This window comes from Lissotriton vulgaris, chromosome 7, assembly GCF_964263255.1.
Source record: "Lissotriton vulgaris chromosome 7, aLisVul1.2, whole genome shotgun sequence".
Classification (NCBI taxonomy): Eukaryota; Metazoa; Chordata; class Amphibia; order Caudata; family Salamandridae; genus Lissotriton; species Lissotriton vulgaris.
In genome coordinates, this window is record NC_141695.1 from 598,873,762 (window position 1) to 598,896,065 (window position 22,304).

At 43.3% G+C, this 22,304-nt stretch overlaps 1 protein-coding gene across 2 annotated transcripts in view; it reads left to right on the forward strand.

Annotated features, from left to right (window-relative positions):
• Positions 1 to 22,304, forward strand: part of SRP68 (signal recognition particle 68) — a 280,497-nt gene that overhangs the window by 128,635 nt on the left and 129,558 nt on the right. For both annotated transcript variants that reach the window (XM_086930712.1, XM_086930713.1), the window contains exon 6: positions 2,452 to 2,561. In XM_086930712.1, the coding sequence (XP_086786838.1) occupies positions 2,452 to 2,561 (110 nt within the window). The remainder of the gene's footprint in view (positions 1 to 2,451; positions 2,562 to 22,304) is intronic.

Below are 22,304 nucleotides of genomic sequence, written 5' to 3' on the forward strand. Positions count from 1 at the left end.
TTTGTACTTATAGCCCTTGCTTATGAGAAGCAAAGCTGGCAGTCTCTTTTACGGACAGCCTTGCGGTCTGTGCCTGCAGGCTGCACGGCCCTGGCTCCTCCACTTCAAGGGAGATGCTGGCCGATTTGAGAAGTACTGGCAGTCCTCCGAGGCTTTTGGAGGATGCACCGCTGCAGGACGAGTCGGGTCTTTGCAATTGTCAGGACAGGAGTAGGCAGGCAGGGTTTGGCACCACCGCTAGTCCACAGTTTTTGTGTTCTTTGGCTTATTCTTCGTCCTTCTTCTTTAGTCAAGTGAATCTGAGTTCCTGTTCTCAATGGGCCACCTAAATACTCGATTTAGGGGCGTTGAGAGGAGTGAAAGGTAGTAGTCAATACGCTACTTACCCTTGGGGTCATTGCACACCCTTTATGACCACTTCCTGTGGGGATTGGGCATAACCCTGATCTAAAGTTCCTAATTCCACCAAAAACAAGGTGGTGAAATCCTTCTTTTGTGGAGCTCATCAGGCAGACCACCTTAGGGGTGTGACTAGCCTGGTGGTGCAACATGCCTATTTGCATAGCTAATTTCCTACCTGTCCTAGGGCCTCAGGATGGGGCATCACACAGGTCTGCGTTGCATACCAAAGGCAGCAGGGGCTTTGGAGCCCCTGGCCATCTTATGCTAAATCACTAGCCATCCCACTGGAGGAGATGGGAACACCTTCCTCCGGAGCAAGCATTGTTTTTGGCTTTAGAGAGCATGGGCTCTCTAAAGCATGTCTGTTGTGGCAGGCTGGATGATACCAGTTAGCCACCTCACTAAATAGTGGTATGTTTTTCAGGGGGCACCTCTAAGTTACCCTCTGGGTGCATGTCATAATAAATCTTGTACTGGCAACAGTACAGATTTATTAAGACAAGGTGTTTGATACCAAACACCATAGTCAGTCAGTCAAATATTCTTTATTCGATAAAATTAATATCATAAAAGACATGGTACAATTATACAAAAAGTTACAATCTAACAAATTTCAGTACAGTACATTTTTTCCATCAATGTTAAAAATACAATACATATTAAAAAAAGAAATTTCTAATATTAAGAGTTTTAAAAAAAAATATATATACCATTTAAAAACTGTCAGTACTACTGCCTTAGTAAAGTAGAATACATATTTACACAAGAGAAACATTACTCAAAACACCATAGGTTTCCTCATGTAGCTGGGGAACTCGTAATAACATGCGCCTAGTACATATACTTAAGATGGCTTCCCTGTTCACTTGTACTATCTGGTAATTGAACTAGACCGCACAGGGGCATACCCTCTCATGCAGATATGCTGCCAAATGTAATATAATGCACCCTGCCTAAGGCCTACAAGGCCTGCTGTAGGAACTACTTGTATATATTACATGCAGTGACTTTGGTATGGCACACAGTGAAGGTGCCATGTTGTGTTTTCACTCATAGTTTGCACCATGACACGGAGTCTGCCGTGGCAGACTGCATGCAATTTGATTGGGGGTCCCTTAGGGTGGCATAATGCATACTGCAGCCCTTTGGGACCCTCTTTGGTACCCATGCTCTAGGTATCAGCTGTACTACTTTCTAGGGACTTACAGGGGTGCTAAAGTGTTTACCAATTAGGCCATTTGACCTTGTTTTTAGGGAAAGAGCACAGCCACTGGGTTCTGGTTAGCAGGGACCTAGTCCACATCAGTCGAAAAAACATCAGTACCAGTGACAAAAGGTGTGGGTGACCAGGACAAAAAGGGGCACTTTATTACAGGCACTGTCTGATCAACTGCGCCATACAAATTGGATATATGCTGACTAGCTTTTAAATGTTGTTCCTTTGGCTACAGGTAAGCCAGTCTGTGAAGGCTTTGATAGAAAACTACTTTTTAGTGCCTCTGCATAACAGTCCTTCATTCGCAGTCACACTGGGTGGGAAGCCCAGAGTAAGGGAGTGGGAATATATTGAGTAAAGAATGCAAGATTTACTGAAAATGCTTCCTATACTATGAATTGTCAAGGGTTGAAACACATTATGATAGATATGGAAAGGAGCATCTAGTTCCTAGTTCCATAGGCCATTTCCTTTAAAAATGAATAACACCTCATGTACTGCTATTTTATTCAGCCCTGTAATCAGGATGGAAAGAAACAGACCACAGAATGCATGCAGCTTGGTTACTAATGGATAAAATGGATAAAATGAAGATAATCATAGGTACAATTTTCCATGTGAAGCCTCGAAACTAAAGTAATCTAATGTGAACTGTGAAAGAAGAGGGCCTTGTAGGTTAGGGAGGTCAAGTTGTGTTTAAAAGGAAATTGTGAAGCCAGTTCAGGTGCTGACATTCCTAGAAAGCGATAAGCAGATTGGAAAAAGGGCAAATTGATTGTTTTACTGATGACCTTTTTGTAAATTTTAAAGCATGGTGTTCCTTCTCTTCTTAGGACTATTTATGAGAAACTGGCCAATGCTTTTACTGAGGAGCAGGCAGTGCTGTACTCGCAGCGTGCAGAGGAGATTGCACCTAACATGCGCTACTGTGCCTACATGATCGGTAAGAGTTGGAATGATGGCCTCCCCAGGGTTCTTAAGGAAGTGGTTTCTCATGAAGACCTTTAAAGCACATGGTGCCAGAGCACATTTTTTTGATACTTTGCCTCCAACCCCATGCTACCTTTCAATCCTCCTGTACTCTGGGTATTTGGTTGTCACTCGCTACTTTCAGTACCAGGATGATAGCCACCCAGGAAATCAAAATACATACATTTGATCAATTAGCTGCAAATTGTGTATAATGAATCACTGGGAGTTGGACTTTCAGGCATTGACATTTGTGACCTGCAGGTTAAATGCATTTCTTTTGTGTGTGTAATTCAGCACACTGATTTAGTCTGCGGACCCTATGAAATAGTACTTTAAATTCTTTGAAATATCACTACCTGGGTGGGGGGTGTTCTGTAAAGGAGCTAAATCCTGCTTAATGGAAACAAATGTTCTCTTCCAGGGGATCCTCATCAATAGTTAGTCATAAGCACTGAATATTCCTTTGACTTTGATGAGGATACCCCTGGAAGAGAACTAGGATTACAGGTAAGTAACTTATCCTTCATGAACATTTGTCCCATTGATCATGGGGTGACTTAGTATGATGTTCTATTGCTTTTTTTGTTGGGGGGGGGGGGGGGTTTCATACTAAGCCATGAGAGTGCAAGGTTAATTACTAGATCAACCTTGCTATTCAGCTCAGTTACTTATACTTTGTCTTAATGATCAAGCTTGGCATGGAGTGGTTAAACTCTGCTATTTAGCGAAACTAAAAGCTTATTTCCACTTGTAGATCTATTGCCAGGCTGTTAGATACACATATTAAAACTCCTATTTGAAGACACATGACACTGTTGCTGAGCTCCTAACTAAAACTTAATACATTCTTTATTTGGGAGTTGCAGAGTTTGTTGAGATTTTTTGCTCTTATTTATTTCAGGAATGTCTGAGATGTTCTCAGGGGTAAACCTGTTTTTTTTCCTTGTTGGGTGCCTTCCTCAACACAGGAGATGAGCAGTCAAGGATGCTTCGGACATGTATCATCTCGTCTTAAGCAATTCTCATCATTTGTTGGCTATTACTAAGACTTCGTTCAGTGGTTTAGCCATCCTGATGTAATCAGTCTCCTCCTACTAATCTAAAATAGAGTGCATTATAGAGTTTATGGTGTTTACCATGTTTTACCATAACATGTCCTTTAGTAAAAAAAGATAGTTTATTTAGCTTCTTTCAGTACCTGCTAGCCTAAACACATCCTTCATATCTTTCATGGTTTACCATCTTCCTAGAGTGGCTTCCTTGATCTAATTCAACATATACTCTTGATGTCTACTTGGCTACCATAGTTAGTGGCCTGAATGTTATGTTATGTTAAGTGTTTTCTAAAGCGCAACAGCTGCCCCAGCAAAGAGGCGTCCCGGCGCTGCTAAATCTAAATGGTACAGAATCAACTGAAAACTAGCCTACCATGGTCCCAAACACTATGTTAACGGAAAGAGGAAGGTTTTAATGGATTTCCGGAAGGCAAGCAGATCCTCCAATCCGCGAGAATGAACTGGCAAGGAATTCCACTGCTTGGTCGAAAAGAACGACCACCGATTCGGCAGAGTTTGGTCCGTGGTACGATCACCAAGTGTTGTCCCAGTGAGCGCAAGCTTTGCTGAGGAACATACAGGATCAGAAGTGGGCGCAAAAGTTCCGGACTCCTGTATTTTAGAATCTTAAACGCCAGACAAAGAGCTTTGAACTGGATCCGGGCATTGATCGGAAACCAGTGCAGCCTTCTGATCGTAGCTCTAGCCGAGCACCGACGAAGAAGTCCAACCAGAGTTCTTGCTGCCGAGTTTTGGACTCATTGGAGTCGCTGTATCTCAGCTTTGTTAGCCCCTAAAAGTAGCACACTGGCATTGTCCAGGCACGATAGTATAGTGGATTGGACAATGAGCTGCTGGATCGAAGAACTTCAGGAGAGGATTAAGACCTCTTAACAAGCCGACACAAGTGGCTGCCACTCTCTTGGTGTGGGTCTGAAAGCCAAGCGCGAAGTCCATCCAGACTCCTAAGTTCTTAACTAGAGTCTTTGGCGTTGGCAAAATCCCCAGCGAGGTCTGCCACCAGTGCTCGTACCAGTAGGACCTCAGATTTGCTCGCATTAAGCTGTAGACAGTTGTCTGCCATCCATTGGGCTACTGCTGCCATCCCGTCTCTGAACCTAGTGGCCGATGTAGATGGCCCTTAAGCTAAGGTGATGACAAGCTGGGTATCATCAGCATATGATACAATTGTTAGGTCCCACTCCTTTGCCACTGCCACAAGTGGCTGAACATATAGATTGAACAGAGACGGGCTTAATGCCGAGCCCTGAGGGACCCCCTGACCGATGGAATGGAATTGAGAGAGGAACGGCGGCACCGATACCCTTCAGAAATAATCTGCACCACTCTAAGGCGGTTCCCCTGATCCCTACTGCCTCCAGAGGATACAGGAGAATGTCATGAGACACCGTGTCGAAGGCAGCGCTGAGATCCAACAGGATCAGCGCTGCACTCTGACCGGCATCAAGGTTCGTCCGCAGATGTTCAGTCGTGGCTAGTAGGGCGTACTCGGTACTGTGGCCCGGCCTAAAGCCGTTTTGGGACGGATCCAGAATGTCATTGTGGCTCATGTATTGAGATAGAACATTATTTACATGGGCCTCTGCAATCTTAGCTACCCACGGGAGAAGGGAGATTGGTCTAAAGTTCTCCGATTTAGAAGGATCCAGCGTGGGTTTCTTAATGATGGGAGAAACCCAAGCCTGTTTCCAGGCCATAAAAACTCTGCCTGTAGAAAAAGACAGGTTGAGTATAAGCCCTAGCGGCTGCTGAAAGAGTGCCAGAGACTCTATGAATTGTGCCGGCCTCATAGGGTCCGAGGGCGACCCAGATTTAACTTTGCCACATAATCTGGCAAGCTCTTCACTGAAAATCTCCGGTATAGCTGCTAAGATGGGACCCCTCACCTTAGCACTTGCAGGGACAGCTAAACCTGGGGAACGCTGCGGAAATGATTTGTAGATTTCTTGCATTTTTTCTACAAAAAAGATCGCGAGTTCCTCACACTGCTGTGTATATGTAATACTGGATGCAGTGACCATATCTGGGTTGATGATGTTCAGAATAATATAGCCGCAACATATTTAAAAAAATGTGGACTGTTGACTTCTTTCTGCTGGGCCAACATTAAAGCTTGTATAGGAGGACACTGAATTAACCTCCTGTACTCCACAAGCATTGTTCTCCACCTTTTGGTTGCCCATCAGCTATTCTGGTTAGACCACCACGTGATTTCATCATCAAAAACTACCTCTGTTAAAAAAAAAAAAAAAGGAAAGGAATTGCTGAGTCCCTGAATGCAGCATCTCTTTTGGAAACTTGAATAACTTTCGATCTGATGATTTCACCCAGTTGCTCCTTGACAACTTCTTGGTGTTGACCAATTATATTAGAGTTAAAGAATATAATTGCTCTGGATACCCTCTCTCTCCTCTCACCAGGCAAGCAAAGAATAGTGGAAATCAGCAAGCATTTCACAGATGACCTTCATAATTTTAAATGTCAAGGTGGCACGTTAGAAAAATTCTGCAACAAAACTAATTCCTGACCAGACTGCATGTTGAGTGATCACAGGCGGCTATAAATTAAGGTGTACCAGGTACAAAAAGAAATCCTTCTAAAGCTACTTGGTTCAGGCTAACACCTCAACCAAGTATATGAAGATAATAATACACCTCACCCCCACTAATTTAAAGCCTTCTGGTGCCCACTAGTGATCTGTACAACAACCACTGATCCATCAACACCAAGCCAGCCAAAAGAAGCCCTCCCAGCGTTACCTTTGTCCCATACTCTGTCTAGTTTGCACTAACCACTGAGAATGAAATGGGGAGCGTATTAATGCCTTAACAAAATCCTCCTGTTAAGAGGTATATGTAATTCTGAACCTGTCAGTTTGGGTCTTCTTGCACTGCTTCCACTCCACTCCATGCTCGTCAGTACCTCAGCCTCCAGTGAATCCATCCTTCAATCTCTTAAGTATGTCTTGAAGAAACCTTCTACAGATCCTGATAACCTTTCCAGCTATAGACCTGACTGTCCTATCATTTGTCGGTATGTGTGAAAAACTATTGTCATCTGCCAACTTTCCTCTCATCTAGATTCAGATGGAGTCCTTGGAGACTTTCAGGCCCCATGGAGGAGCAGAATCACTGCGACTATATATTAAAGAAGAATAATTCAGCACCAGGGACCAATGTATACCACTGTGCCCTGATTCTCTTGGACCTCTTAGTGCCATTTGACCACAGACCACTCATCAATAGCTTGAAACATTCAACAGGCATTAGTGGAACATATTGTGTTTCTTCTTAAAGTCCGATTGGAAGCATTTTTTAAATCTACCAACATCACTTGAGTGCCTGCATTATCGCAACATTTATATATGATCCCTTGTGACGACAGCTTAGTTTGCTCTTGAGATAGGATATCACCAGTATGTGGGTAACCCACAGCACCTTCATTTGAAGAAAAATTGGAACGTGATAATTTTGTGAGTTTTTTCACACTTCCTATCCTATGTCTCCCGTTGACTGCATAACAAAATGGGTAGTGCCTGAATGTTGAGCGAACTGAAATCTTAATCTTGGTAATAGTCAGCCCTGCTTATAAGCCTTAAGTTTGGCTGGGAAAATAAATTCTCAAGTCGTGAAACCCAGGGCTGAAAGCTGCAAGGAGTATGAAGCAAGGCTTTTGAGCTGATTGAACTTGATGAGCAGAGGTTATCAAGACTTATCTCAACCAGTTGGAACTTCAAGTAATCATCATATGTACTTTAAATAAAGCCATTTAAAAATACCAAGCCAATTATGGTTTTGCAGATTTGTTTGTCAGCCGGAGCAAAAATTGAGATTTTGATGTTGATACAAATTAGCATAGCCATTAAAAATCAAGTACTAATGGTATAAAAAAATAATTACCTTTAGATAGCTGCCCGAAGTCTTATTCAGGAGGCATAAAAAAAGTTGCCATACAACTATTTGTGTAGCCACAAGATTCTTTGCATTCAGATCAGCAGCAGTGAAAAAAAATGAAATGAATTAACAGTGCCTGACGTGCATTCCATTGGTGTCCAAAGTTTAAGAAGTGGTAAATTTGATCCACAGTTTTGTGAATAAAACGATGTAAGGAAAATTCTGTGTTGAGGCAGATCTCAAACACTAAAAACAGAGGACATTTTAGTTCTGTTTTGAATTGATTGCCCAAAGTTTGTCACTTCGACATGGAGACTAAATGTATAGACAGTACATTGTTATGCCTGCAGAAAGCTTGCTTTCAAGCATTGCTTCGGACCAAGTGCTGGAGGAAAAAAGCAGATAGTCCTGTGCTGTTGTGTAAAAAGCTGAGATTTATGTGATTTGTCTTTAAGCAAATTAATTTTGTACAGTATTACCTTATGATATTTTTTAGCTTTTAGCTGTAGGCTTTTAAGATAGAACATTGAAAGTACTGTGCTGCCATCAATGACTTAAATTTACAGCACTAACTCGGTGTTGTCTTTATATTTGATTGTCACTTTGCTTTTGTGGCAGACGGTGTGGTATATGATTTTTTTCCCAGTGTGCTCTTCCAAAGTCTTATCCTTTACTTGTCATTTTCATCAGTTGTCTGAGCTTCTCTTGAGCTTAGCTGGTTTCTATTAATGTATATTTTAACCTATTCTTTGAAGCCTATTTAAGGTTACTGTATTATCACATACCTACCAAGATATAGAAAAACACAGAGGGATTGTAGACAATCCTATGATATCCAGCATCTGATAGGGACTTCTAGCTGCACATTCTTTACCTGAGAATATCAGAATATTTCCCAGGCATCAGACTGGATCCAATAATTTCCAAGCAGTGCTGCTGCTTGGTGGTAGGTGACATCATACGACTCCGCATCAGCATAGTATACACTGGAGTTGGCATGCATTGTGCATGTATAGGTGCCACACCAATAGATGGACCTCAGCTCTTTTCATTCCACGCCAGTCAGCGCAGATCTGTAGAGAGCCACCCTTAGTCATTTTCTGCCTGACTTTTTTTCCCTCAATGTTTGTCAATGCTTTTTTCAAGATTTAGATCTTCCCTAAAAAGCCACTAGGCTTTAAACCACGTAGTGCCTGTCATAGGTAGCTGTCTTTGACAGGTCCTTATTTGGTTTGCCTTTGGTGCTTGGAGCGTGACCATGACTCCAAGACATGTGAGGATAGCAGCGCCATAAACCCCAAGGTGCTGAGTGGGTACTCAGGCTGCTCACCATCTGATGCCAGTTAACCCTGCAATTGTGTGTTTTGCCTCTTGTAGCCCAGCACAAACGCTGCAAAGTAATCTTTACCGTACTTACCAGTAACTTGAATTTTCTTCCATAGGAAACCATTGACTGTTTTTCTGTGAAATTTCTTCTAAGTGTCGATTTTTGCAAGCTACAAATATTCTTTAAAAATCGTACCAACTACGAAAATTTGATTACTTACCTGTCTTAAATAGAAGTCCCAGTGCTGAACCTAGGAGTCCAGTACTGGATTACAAAAGTAACGTGAACATACTTCACCTATACTTTAGGATAACCTTGGTAATTTCATCTGAAAAGGTTTCAAAGTGTCAACTTTTTAAAAATACAATAATATTCCTTAAAAATCACTACTGTAAGAAAAACGCTTTTACTTAACTATTTACAGCTTATGTCCCGGGACTAAATCTAGGATCCAGTCCTGTGATTAGACAAGTAATCCAAAAAGTAATCAATTGCATTTATCTAGAAAAAACCCATTGAGCTCAATGTTAAATTGTGTTTGAAATTGTGTTGGCTATTGCAACCACTCTGTAGCTATTGTACTTACAAATTCTATTACCTATTTTGCAAAGTAATTTCCTAGAATCACTTATATTGAGAAAAGTATATTTTGATACCTTGTGGGTTCAAAATTAAAACAACTCTATCTTTTGATACAAAACAATTGGCCTAGAGTTCAGTTCTTGAGTGTGTGTGACCATTTGCTGACTGAGGGTATACAACAAATGCTTTACACTGTCCTCTGATACTGCCTTACTGCTCGACCAAGCTACTACTTTAGAGAGTATGGTTATATCTAACTTTAGCCTCTGCCAAACCTATAGGGACTCTAAATACACTGTACCTTACTTTGGTCCAGTATATATAGAGCCACTTTCTTACACCTACCAACAGTGGTTCCACTATAAAAATGTGTACACACGTATTCAAAGTTTCCCAATATGAGGCTATGTATATTGCTTCCAGAATGCTCTCTGATTAGATGCAAATATTTGCAGAAGCTTGAAAGCAAGATTTGATTCTTTGCGTTCAAAACAAAATGTTCACAAAAATGGAAGTAGGAAAAAACAATTAGCTAAACTGCTGTCAAATTTTACGTACTTTTCTTCAGCATCATTTAGTAAATGTGTTGATGTATCCTATTATTTCCCAAAATATTAATAATGGAAAATCAATGCAACCAGTAGAACTGAAATTGGTTGTCAGCCTTTTGGTTTTGTCAATGCATGATATGTTTTGGCATGCTTTTTGTAAAACCTTATTGGTGTGGGAGCTGTCGGGCCCTCGCAATGTTTTTTTAAGAAAAAGTGGCAAAAGCAAAAATAGTTTTTGTCTCGAAAAACACACATTGCCACAGTATATCCTGTCACTGAACAAAACTACTTTGCGCACTGATATGCTCCTTGTGAAACAGCAGAATGCTGTGACTCATGGTGAAGGCAGCCTATGACCCAGCGAGAGAGAGACAGAAATTTTAATAAACACAAAAGATTATTGTAAGCGCCATACCTAATTGGGGCCCAAAAAGTCTCAAATGTGCACCTATGGTATATGTCCTTGCATTAAGTGCAGATATGCAGCTTTCGTGAATTCACAAGAATTTACAGAAGTAGACCAAGAAATGGAACACCTAGAAAATATTTGTGAACTGCATTTTTGCATGAGCAAATATGCATGTGTAGATTTCCTTATGTGATAATCGGAGTGTTTGCAAGTTCACATTCCCTCCAACCACTTTTTTCCCAACCCTGGAAGAAGTTTAACATCTGCCATTGTCAGGAGTACATTTCCAAAAAGATTGAAGAAGAGTTGGTGAAAACCCTTAAAACATGCAAGTTAGTAGGTTTGCACAGACTCAAATGGGCATTTCAACCCTGGAACTATTGCTTACCACTACCTTCAGCCCCGGTATGTAGATCTTAGGAAACGTGGCAACCTAATGGAATTGCTAGTATTCAAACCCTACTATGGTATGAGCCCTGGCATAATCGGAGGCTATATCAGAGCTCGTATATTATGAGATTGCTACCATAATTTGTCGCCACATTACATGGCACAAAGGGGAGAAGTAGATTTTGTTACAGGACAAGTAGATTTATGAAGCATCCTGTTCCATGGACAATTAGATATTTTATTAAATTCCACATCCCCTGAACTACCTTCACCACCCACATGGAAATAAGAGCCGCCAGCAGGGCAAGGTAGATATTAAAAAGCAGCGGTCTTAAGGCAGAGCCCTGGGGCACTCTGCATGCAAGTTGTTTGACTGGAGATGAAAAAGGGCGCAAAAAACCTGTTGACCGCAATGTTCAAGATAAGACCGGATCCAATCATGTGACGCGCCGTGTACGCCAGTGTGTTTCAGTCTTCCCAGTAGGGTTGAATGCAAGTACTGATGGGGCCAGATGCAGCAAAGTTCACCACGAAATGTGTGCTTGACGCAAATGACTCGCTGGGCAGAGCGATTTCATTGTAAATAATCAAAGGGAGGAGGAGAGAAGACCAATTGGGATCCCCCAATGGCCCTTAAATGACCATGTATTAATCAAAACAAGGGGTCCCCTACGAGTCCTGTCCATCTGGATGGTACTAGCATGCGAGTGATTTTTACCATGAAACACTCAGCCTTCAGGAAATCATCTAGGTATGCTTCATCATAGAATTTTCACGATTAAGTCTAATACTTCTATTGCGGGCTTCAACCTGATCTCTTTTATGGCCCACTACTGAAAATTTCAAGGTATCCTGTCACGATCTGGTTAAAAGGCTGCTGTATGGAGGGCAGAGCTTGCTCGCGACTAAGATGGCCGCTTGAGCGAGTTGCTGCGAAAGTCCATCTCGCTATCCGGTCACTATCCGTCATTTGAAGCACTTTTGCATCTCCTGCTTGGCTGCTAAAGTTCATTAAAGAACTACAGTGGCAAAATAGCCGAACCTGACGCCGCTGCTGGTCCGGACAACGTGGTGAGAGCTGCCAGAGGCTTCGCAAGGGGTAGGCCTGAAGCCCCGAGTTGCCATGCTGAGCTTAGCCGGCCTGCAGTACCTGCCTGCACTGCTGATTTTATTTGCTGGTGAGCCATGGGGCGGTACAGCGGCAATAGGGAAAATGTTGCGGCACTGAGGGCTGCCATTTTGGAAGTTGCGCAGGAGGTGCTCCGAACGGCTGTTCCGCCGCGGCTTAACAGTAGAAGGCTATTTGCTCACCTTAAATAGCCATCAGGAACGTGCCCCCCGAGCGATGTGGTCCTGGTGGGTCCGGGGGGTAGACCGACGCAGCTGCTGCCCGGACACGATACGATGCGATGCTGAAGAGCCTGCTTTGATGATTGCGCCCGCTGCGCAGCCTACGAGCTATTCCCCAGTGTGCTTAGGGCCGCTTGTGGATTGTTGGGCTCGGCGCCTCAGACAGAGGATTTATGGTGGAGGCGAGTGCAGCGATGATACGGTGATCAATCTGGATGGGTCATTATTGTGTTCACTAAGTGCACTCCCCATTGCAGCGAGGAACGGATTTGGGGCATATCCAGCTGCAAGAGATTGTGAAGTGGCTGCTTACAGTGAGTAAAATACAAGAGGCACTGCAGCGCTGGTGTGCTAGTGTTTTGAGGAGGTGCGTGTGTCCCAAGCTTTGTGAACTAATACACATGGTGGCGGAGGCGGTCCCCTGAACCTATGCTCTCATGATTTGCCTCACGCGCTAGATGTGACACTCTCAGGGGCCCGGAGGAGAGTAGCCTTGCTGACCGTCCAGGTCACAGCAAGTCGAGACCTGTGAAGTTGGGGAGTATTAGACCCTGGTGCCCTGTGGTTGCTGCATGTGCTGCTGACAAAGCAGAGCAGTCTGACACTGGTGTGGTACATAGAAAGTTAGCTTCTGGGCCTGGTCCTATACTGCACTATCCTGACGATGGGCAAGGTGGACCGAACGCAGCCCAAGCTCACGTTCGATGAAAAAAAAATCTAATGCCCGCAACACGGCAGCGGACGATGGTGAAAATACCCCTGAACCGCTCCCGGAGGTTACAGAGAGGGATATACGTTCTATGCTGGCGGCAATGGAAAAAGGATTGCACAGTAGCCTTTCGGATCTTGGCTCTAAGATATACTCTCTTTCCTATCATATGGACAGAATGTCAGAGAGAATAGATACACGCACAGTGGTTAGATGTGACGGAGCGCCGTGTCTCAGAGGTTGAGGAGGCACAGACCTCTCTGGACACTAGCCACAAGCAACTGGGTAGAGTGATGCAGGTTCTGCAGGATAAAATGGAGGACCTGGAAGCGTGGTCCCAGCTTTGCAACCTCAGAATTACGGGCCTTCCAGAGTCGACCCCAACTGGCAATATGGAACAATTTGTTGAAAAACTGCTTGTCACACTACTGGGAAACAAGACCTTCTCACCCATGTTTGTTGTTCAAAGGGTGCACCACTCCCTGGGTCACCGCCTGGCGCACCACCGAGACCCATCATAGCGAAGCTCCTTAACTATCGCGACAGAGACTCTACACTGGAGGTCGCTAGAGACAGACAACCACTGCAATATGAAGTCTCTATCATATCGTTGTTTCCCGATTTTACAATGAACGTTCAGGAGGCACACCAACAATTTGCCCCTTTGAAGAACCTACTTAGGGAGACTAATGTGGACTACGCCATGCTATATCCAGCCAGACTCCGGGTTAATCGCCAGGGACAGTCACGCATCTTCACCGACCCGAAAGCATTACAGAAGGCTATGAAAGAATGTTCCAAAGACGTACGTCGCAGCCCGGAGAAGGCCTCATCGGAGGGTGCGGAGGGCGGCAGCTTGGAAGAACAGGACTGATACGTGCGCTGCCCTATGAACAAATAAGATTCCTACCTCATGGGCTGTTGCTAAGGACTTTGTTTGACCTGCGAGGGAACTGTTCTCACCGACATGACCTTATATCTTTTTCTCTCTCCTTTTTTCTTTTATTATTTCAGAGATATACAGAGATAGGTGGTGATTGGTGCTAAAAGACTGCCGGAAAGGGGCTATCTTTTGTAATTGTTATTGCCATGTAACACGCGTTTGGGGAGATGTTTGGTGATTATATGTAAATGTCAGATGCTTCATATTCTTGGATGGCTTGCGGGGCGGAGGCTTGGACTAGACTTTTCTGAGATACTCTAAGCAAACTACGAACTACCTCTGCCTGCGAGTGTTGCGCACATTAGGGGGAATTTAGTGTGGAGGGGGGGGGGGGGGGGGGGGGCTTGTTTGGCCTTGTTGAGTTGCGCACAACTATGTGTTACTATGAGTTAGGGATGGCTTGGAAGGTCAGACTTCTAACTTTTAGTCTAGGCTCAGTTGGGGATTTGCCTAGCGTGGGAGGTGGGTGCAAGAGGAGGTGGGTATTTTTCATAGTTCAGGACACTGTTTATGGACGCTACTCATGTTTTTCTATACCAGCATCTGTGGTAGGGGCTTATGGCTAACAATGACAGATTAATATTGCACGAAATTGGTGCGGTTAGCGACTCTTCCCACAGTGGGATTGCACAAGGCTGCATACAAGACCTTACTTGGAATTTGAGGGTATTAAATGACCACAGGAAATTTAGGAAGGTGATGGCTTACTTGACGATACACAAAATTGACGTTGCTTTATTGCAAGAAACACATCTACCAATTACTAGCCCCATGCTCAAGTGTAGAGGTATTCAGGGCAGTTCCCATGCTGCGGGCTTCACCTTGCATGCCCGGGGGGTACTTACATGGGTCCGCCCTAAGTCACTGCTCGCGCTTGAACCCTTAGTTTCAGATGTTGATGGTATATTTGTGATTTCTAGATGTCGGGGGAGGGGAATGGGCATACGTATTGTAAATGTCTACGGTCTCAATTATGATTCTCCGGATTTTTACAAGGCACTGGCTGAGAGGGCGAGTGGATTGGGGTGGCACAAAAACTGTGGGGCAGTGATCTCAATCTAGTTTTAAACCCTGCTAGAGACCGATCTGGGGGGGCCGCACAGACATGTCACTGCAGCAGCTAGGGGGCTTGAAGGTTTTATGATACAAATGGACCTGCATGATGTTTGAAGGCAATGGTTCCCTGATAAAGGGGGGTTTACACATTGTTCAGCATATCACAATCTGCATACACATATAGACTACTGGTTGGCCATAGGACAGTTGTGTGACCGTACGAGGACGTGTGAGGTGTTGCCCAGTACGCATTCTGACCACTCCCCTGTAATGATGATATAGGAAATCCTCCAGAAAACGATTCCCCTTTTCACTTGGAGGTTCCCCCCATACTTGCTGTTGGGTGAAGCTTTTAGGGCGGAGCTAGCTGAAGCGATTGAAACTTACTTTGACAAAAATGTGGGCTCCGTTGACCGCTTTCAGGTGGTGTGAGAAGCATTCAAGGTGTATATATGCAGAGTTACCATGTCTAAGCATTCAGGGGTTCTAAAGGCTGTTAGAGGCTTACAGACTTAGAGGCTACTCTCTCAAATCTAGAGGCACAACTGCAACAGGGAGCCAGTGATGCGGTACGGAATACATTCAAGACCCAACTGGAGGCATTCCATGACACGGCGGATGCTGAAATTAGGCATCTTGGGAAATATGCCACTGCACGCACTTATGGGGAGGGAGAGCGCCCAGGCAGGCTGCTGGCCCAGTTATTAAAGAAACGCCTTTAACATGCTGCTGTGAGTGATGGAAATTAAGTTTGCGGACGGTAATCTTCTTACAGACGATAAGGGATAAGGCTATAGCGGAGAGATTCAGACTGTTCTATTCGAATCTATACTCTACTCGTAGTTCAGGCACGGAGGGGGACATTTTAGAATACCTAACCTACATCAAGCTGCCCTGGCTAACTAACACACATCGTGAGTTCTTGATGGGCCCATTGGAAAAAGATGTGTTCTCCTGGCTTTGTCAAATATGAAGTCTGGTGCTGCACCAGGGATCGATGGCCTGACTAGCCTTCTACAAGGCATTCCTAAACTTGTTGTTACCGCACTTAATTACACTATTCAACGATATGTGTGTTGGGCACCATGCCGCCTACAATGTGAGAGGCAATAATAGTAGCTATACTCAAGCCAGATAAAGCCCCCGAGGAGTGCTCGTCATACCGGCGACTCTCCCTGCTTAATGTTGACACTAACTTTTTTGCCAAGATCCTGGCGAATAGGTTGGTATCTTGGTTCTGCTGCTGGGAGCCCGGGAACAAGCAGGATTTGTACTGGGTCACAGTCTTACTTATAACTTGCGTACGGTATTTGGCGCCATCCAACACACTAGACCAGACACCTCAGCGGTAGTGGTGTTTCTAGATATGGAGAAGTCCTTCTATTCTGTAGAATGGCCCTTAATGAGGCAGGTCGTACTTTGGATGGGACATGGGGAGGTCTTCTTGCAGTTGCTAGGGGTGCTGTACTATGCACCTACATCTAGAATTAAAATCGGCAACCTGGTCACGGACTCTATCAGTATTTCTATAGTCACATGTCAGGGCTGCCTGCTTTCCCCAATTCTTTACCCGATGGTGGCTGAGCCTATGGCCTGTGCCCTCCAAGAATACCATAAATATAAAGGCATATGTATTCTGGGATATGAACTTATAGTGTCGACATACGCGGATGACATGCTTCTCTTTATCCGAGATCCCGCAAAGCACCTCGCCTCGGTGCTACGAGAAATAGTTTGCTTTGGGGGAGTTTCAGGGCTCTGTGTCAACTGGTCTAAGTCTATAATTTTACCTCTGACCTAGGCCACTGTTCAGTTTGAACCTTATTATCTGTTACAATGGTCAAATGACTCGGTGCGGTACCTTGGGATCCGGTACACTCTGACTCTGAGATAGTTGTTAGGGAAAATTACTGCGTGTTGATCAATAAACTGGAAGATGAAGTAGACAATTTGATTAGTCTGCCGTTATCACTCCTTGGTAGAATCTCTATTATGAAAATGGTAGTTCTCCCTAGGTTTCTGTTTTTATTTGCGAATATTCCCTGCGAATATTGCTGGGGTGTTTTTTAAGCGACTCAATACCATTATGGTCAAGCTAGCTTGGGCGGGCAAACAACCGAGAGTTAAGTGGCAAATCCTTACGTTACCTTACCACATGGGGGCTTAAGGGCGCCGGATTTTGATCTTTAATATAGAGCGGCGCAGTGTGTGCATGCCTCCCTCTGGATGCATGGCACGACAGACATCCCTCACTTACGCATTGAAAGGGAGGTTACTTCCCTCCTTCCCCTGCCTACGAAGCTTTTTACTTCCCCTGACCGTAGAACTGGAATGTTGAATTCGATTAATGCGACCACCCATGCCTGGCATCACCTCCTAAAGTTGCAAGCCGGGGCAATCTTGTTTTCGCCTCTGACCCCGCTGGAATGGTGTCTGTGGTTACCTCCATGTAAAGACAGGGGTGTTGTGAGTGTGCTTGCATCCCTTAAGATCCATACGGTAGGAGACTTATTTGAGGGCGGAACAGTTAAAACTGGACAGTTAAAACTTGGGACACCGTAGCTTTAGGGGCAGATGCGCCCACTCTCCTAACCAGATTTCAATTCCATAGGGCCCGGCATGCTCGGATTCAACTATTGGGGACTGATTTGGCAGAACCGCCGGAACTAACAGCACTTTCATTAGTGAAAAAAACAAATGTACCTGCTAGACTGGTCTCCAAAATTTATAACCACATTATGGGCTACAAGGAGAATGATTATACAGAGGCCAGTTTGGCATGGCAAAGAGATTTGAATAAGGATATAGATGGCGCTATGTGGTCATACTATTGCACTAACACAAAAAAAGTCTCCCTCAATGGTAGACATCGATTGATACATTTTAAATATCTCAATAGAGTTTATAACATTCCGTAGTGACTTTGTAGGTACGGCTTGAGGGAACAATCAAAGTGCGAGCGTTGCAGTGAGCATGTGGTGGACTTCATGCATTTGGCATGAATCTGTCCAGGAGTAGTTAAGGTCAAAGTATGCTACAAGGGACTTATTTAAGAAGGTAGTCAATCTTAGTTGTGAGTTGTACATGTGTAACACACTCAAATGTATCCACAGGATATCATACTTAGTACACAGTTGAGATAAATCAGTGGAAGGTAAAAAGAGAACACACAGAGAAGGAAAATATATTCAGAAAATTTATATTTACTGATGGAACATAAATTTGGGGAGACAAATACAGAAAAGTGAAGTAAAGCAATAGTCATGAACAGAGATAGGCAATAATTTCTCTACAGTTCACAACCAAAAACATCAACTCCTGGAGGATTTAACAGACAACCAAAATTAATTAATAGAAAATGGTCGTGTGTTTGTGCCAATGCAACGTTTCTGGAGATGATGGAAGTGTCTAAGTGTCGACGTTTCGGTCTAGAGGGCAATCGCCATGTAGACCATCATCAGGACAGAATATTTCATTGCTGAAAATACTCCCTATATTAAAACAATGAATTCAGATTACTAACAAAGCATGTTAAAAGTCACTAAAATCATACATACATAAAAAACTCCATGTGTCAGGCAAAAACTTCATGTCTAACCAATACCAAACAAAATACCCCTTCCTGGTAATGTTTGGAAAAACAATCATTAGACAGTCGATAATAGATTTAACTCAATCAACTGTCATCGAGTATCATAAAGTCAATATAAGGATGCTCAATGTGTTAAAAAATGGCAAAAGAGACATAGTACATTTCTTGTCTTGGAAACATTATTGCCAAAGAGTAGAATATTTACTTTTGTACAACATTCAAAAAAACATTGAAAAAGAAATCAGAGAACTAATCTCGTTAGATTTCAATATAATCATGTTGTCACATCAAACAGTTAATAAGGCAGTCAATTTGTCACCTGAAATTTCTGAAGGAACCGTATTTAGATGGCAGTAAACGGCAAAGGATGTGGAGCACGGTATCCACTAAAATGGAATCTGAAAGGGTACAGAATTCCTATTAGTACAAGATAAAACCGGGGATAAGGTGGCCTAATTGGATTGGTGTGTTAGAAGGCCTACCTTAAGTGTAGATTGTTAGGGCCACTTCAGTTGACCGATTTTCGGGTAACAGGCAATTGAACAGCGTAACCAAGTCGTTCTGTAAAAGATAGACATATCATTTCGGGAGGCTGATCTTTATGTCTCCGTTATAGTCTATCATACAAAACAGCATGACAAGCATTCTAGCTTGATTGTCTATTGTCATGACGGAGAAATGTTTTTAACGACAGCATCTAAGAAAAGCGGTTGAATATTGCTGTCGTGCCGCTGGTGAATAGACCAAATTGCAACGAAGGTAGAAAAGCGTCGAAGCCAGTGAAGAGCGATGTTAACGCCTGAATAATGTCTATACTCAAACATCGCTCAACTGGTATGCTATAAATTGTATTTTGGCAAAAAAAGGGGGGGGGTGTTGGGGGTTTAGCAACATCATTTACAATTGCCGGTTTGAACATAGACACAACAGTGAACTTGGGGATTTTGAAAAAATAACCAATTGTATAAGTGGCTTCGAATCTGGAAAGACTAAAAGCGCGGAGACGGGACACGGGAAGTGACTGGCAGAATACACTTACTTTAAAGCGACCACTCGGGTAGCGTCCTACGTCTGCTTGCAGGTTCGTCAATAGCCACAAGTAACCCGGGGTTTGGAATTTAAACCGAACGACCCGGAAGTGAAAAAGTTTCTGACGGACTAGCTCGGAACTTTCCTGTCAATCCAATATATCCAGCGGCAGTCGCCATATTGGATGAGGATATCACTATCGCGTAAGGGCTCATGGAGGGATGTTGCTTAATTTCATGACCTGATATGTTACTATACAGGTATCGAATAAAACAATAAGGAATTGGTATATTAACTGTATGTCCACAAAAATCTCGTAGAAGATTCGTGTGCATGTTGATTGCAGTGAGTATTAGTTAACACAGTTGCGAAATTTCAAATGACAAATCAACCAGTTGTAACTCAAATTGGACAAAACATCAATAAATCAATGATATTCATATATTACTATGTTCAACATGAAAAAGACGGGGGTAGTATCTAAAATGAGCATGCTAGTGTATATGTATTGAGGTGGAAAAGTTAATGGAGTTATTAATCATCGGTTCAGAGGTGGCTTTTTAATTTAGGCAAGACAGGCCAGTGCATGCCATTCTGTACAAGAATTCAGCCCGGATTTAACTGAGTCTGCCAAACAGATCCAGCGTTGTTCTTTCAGTGTCAGCAAATGCTCTACATTAGGTTGTCTGATCGTGGGTTTGACAACCTCTACCACCCATCAGTATAGCTCATTTTCACTATGTTTCTTGGCCGAATAATGGCCCACAAGCGGAGCATTCTCGGTGTGGCAACGAATTCTAGATTGGTGTTGTAGAATTCTTTTTTTAATTGGCTGAGTCGTCTTGCCAAAGTAGTTGAGTCCACAAGGGCATTCTATGCAATAAACAACATTAGTTGTATTACAGTTTGATAAGTTCTTTAACAGAAAGGTGTTGTTGTTTAGACTGAATTGTTTAATGTTCGCCGTGGTGGCACAGGCTGTACAATGATTGGATTTGTAATGGACTCAGTTGTCTCATATTGTCAACTAAATGGGTTTCTTTGTTCTTATAGGCATGTACCAGCCTATCCCTAAGGTGTCTTCCTCTTTTGAAGGCAAACATCGGTTTGTCGACCAGTTCTGGTAGGTCTGAAAGAAGAGACCAGTGTTTGGAGATCAATTTCTTGATGGAATTACTTTTGACCTTGACTTGGAGAAGCGATTCACAGCCATTATATCATGCCCGCTTTAATGAACGTTTCAATAACCTGTTAGGATAACCCCGTGCGAGTAATTTCAGTTTAAGTTGTTGTGCTTCTCTAAAGTAATCAACTCGCCTGGAACAATTTCTACGCAAGCGTAGAAATTGACCAAAGGGTAAACCATCGCGTAAGGCTTGAGGATGACAGCTGTTGTATTTTAGAAGGGTATTTTTGGCGGTGGGTTTTGTGAACAGAGTAGTATATAGGGTTTTCTCCTCATTGACTATGATGGAGATATCCAGAAAGTCAATGCTGAGACTATTAGAGACCATTGTAAACTGAAGGAGTAGCAACATTTTGGGAGAGTGTGTTTTTAGTGATGTCTGAGATTACAGGGAGTGTGCTTGAGCCAAAGCCAGCCCTGGCATTGCTAGGTCTCTCTAAACCTTTACCTGCAGAGTTACATAGGTTAGTGGACATGAGGTTGCTACTTGCCAAACGCAGAGTGGCGATCTGATGGTCCAAAAAATTGCTTCCTACAAAGTGCAATGGACATCAGATATGCTGTATTGCTGCACCCAAACTGAAAATTTCAGTGAGCTCCTACCTCCCCGTAATAGACCTAAGAACTTTTGGGCGCTGTATAGTGTGTATACTGCTGCCATAGGGGGTGGTGACGAAACTATGGGGGAATGAGACTTGCACTGAGCTCAAACAAATTGGTGGTTAGGTTGCACCGAAACTTAGCCCTGACTGAACGACTGCCACATGGAGGGACTACCTGCATTGTGTCTTAGGGTGGGAAGCGGGGTGGTTCCCTACGTTTTTTTTTTTAGTGATGATCTATATTTGGGGTATAATTTTTGCCTAGCGCCTCGATAGTGGTAAAGCTAGTGATTATCTCGCATTGATGTACCTCCCTACCTACTTGATTATTACATTGTGTAATCTTGAATAGTAGAACTATTGGCAATTATGGAAAATGTTCTGTAATGAAAGCGGCAAAGTGTCCATTTATTGTACTGTCTTGACATGATGGTTTGAAATGTTCAATAAAGAAATAAAAAAAATATTTAAAAAGGCTAAAGTATAGCTGCAACAAACTTTATTGTCAGAATATTGCCTTTGCAGTGTTAAATCAAGTGTGAACACTGTTTCTCCCAGTCTACATGTTTCAGCCTTCCTAGAAGATGCTGAGGATTTAATCAGGACCAGTATTTCAAAGATCCTGTTGGGTTCAATCACCTAAGTGTCCTCACTGGCTGGCCCTACGTTTCTTTGACGAAAGTGTGACTATAGGAATGTTGACCCTACCTCATCAAGAGAGGAAAGGAGTGAAGAGCTAAATATTTCAATGCCCACTGTATTTATAGCCAGTCGGGACTATGCAGAACATGTGTGCATGGTATTAATGGAAGTATGATGGGCGAGTAAGGATAATTCCCTACTTGTTTGACCCAGCTCCAACAGGTCACCTCGAGAGGCTCTCGGTCATCTAGTTACAGAGGTGCTTTTCAGCATTTGGTGCCCTAGTTCTAGGGCAAAGAGGCTGCACATAGAGACTAGGGGGCCAGTCCAACTGAACCAACAGACTGGCTCCAGTCTCACGATGCTTGGGCACTTAG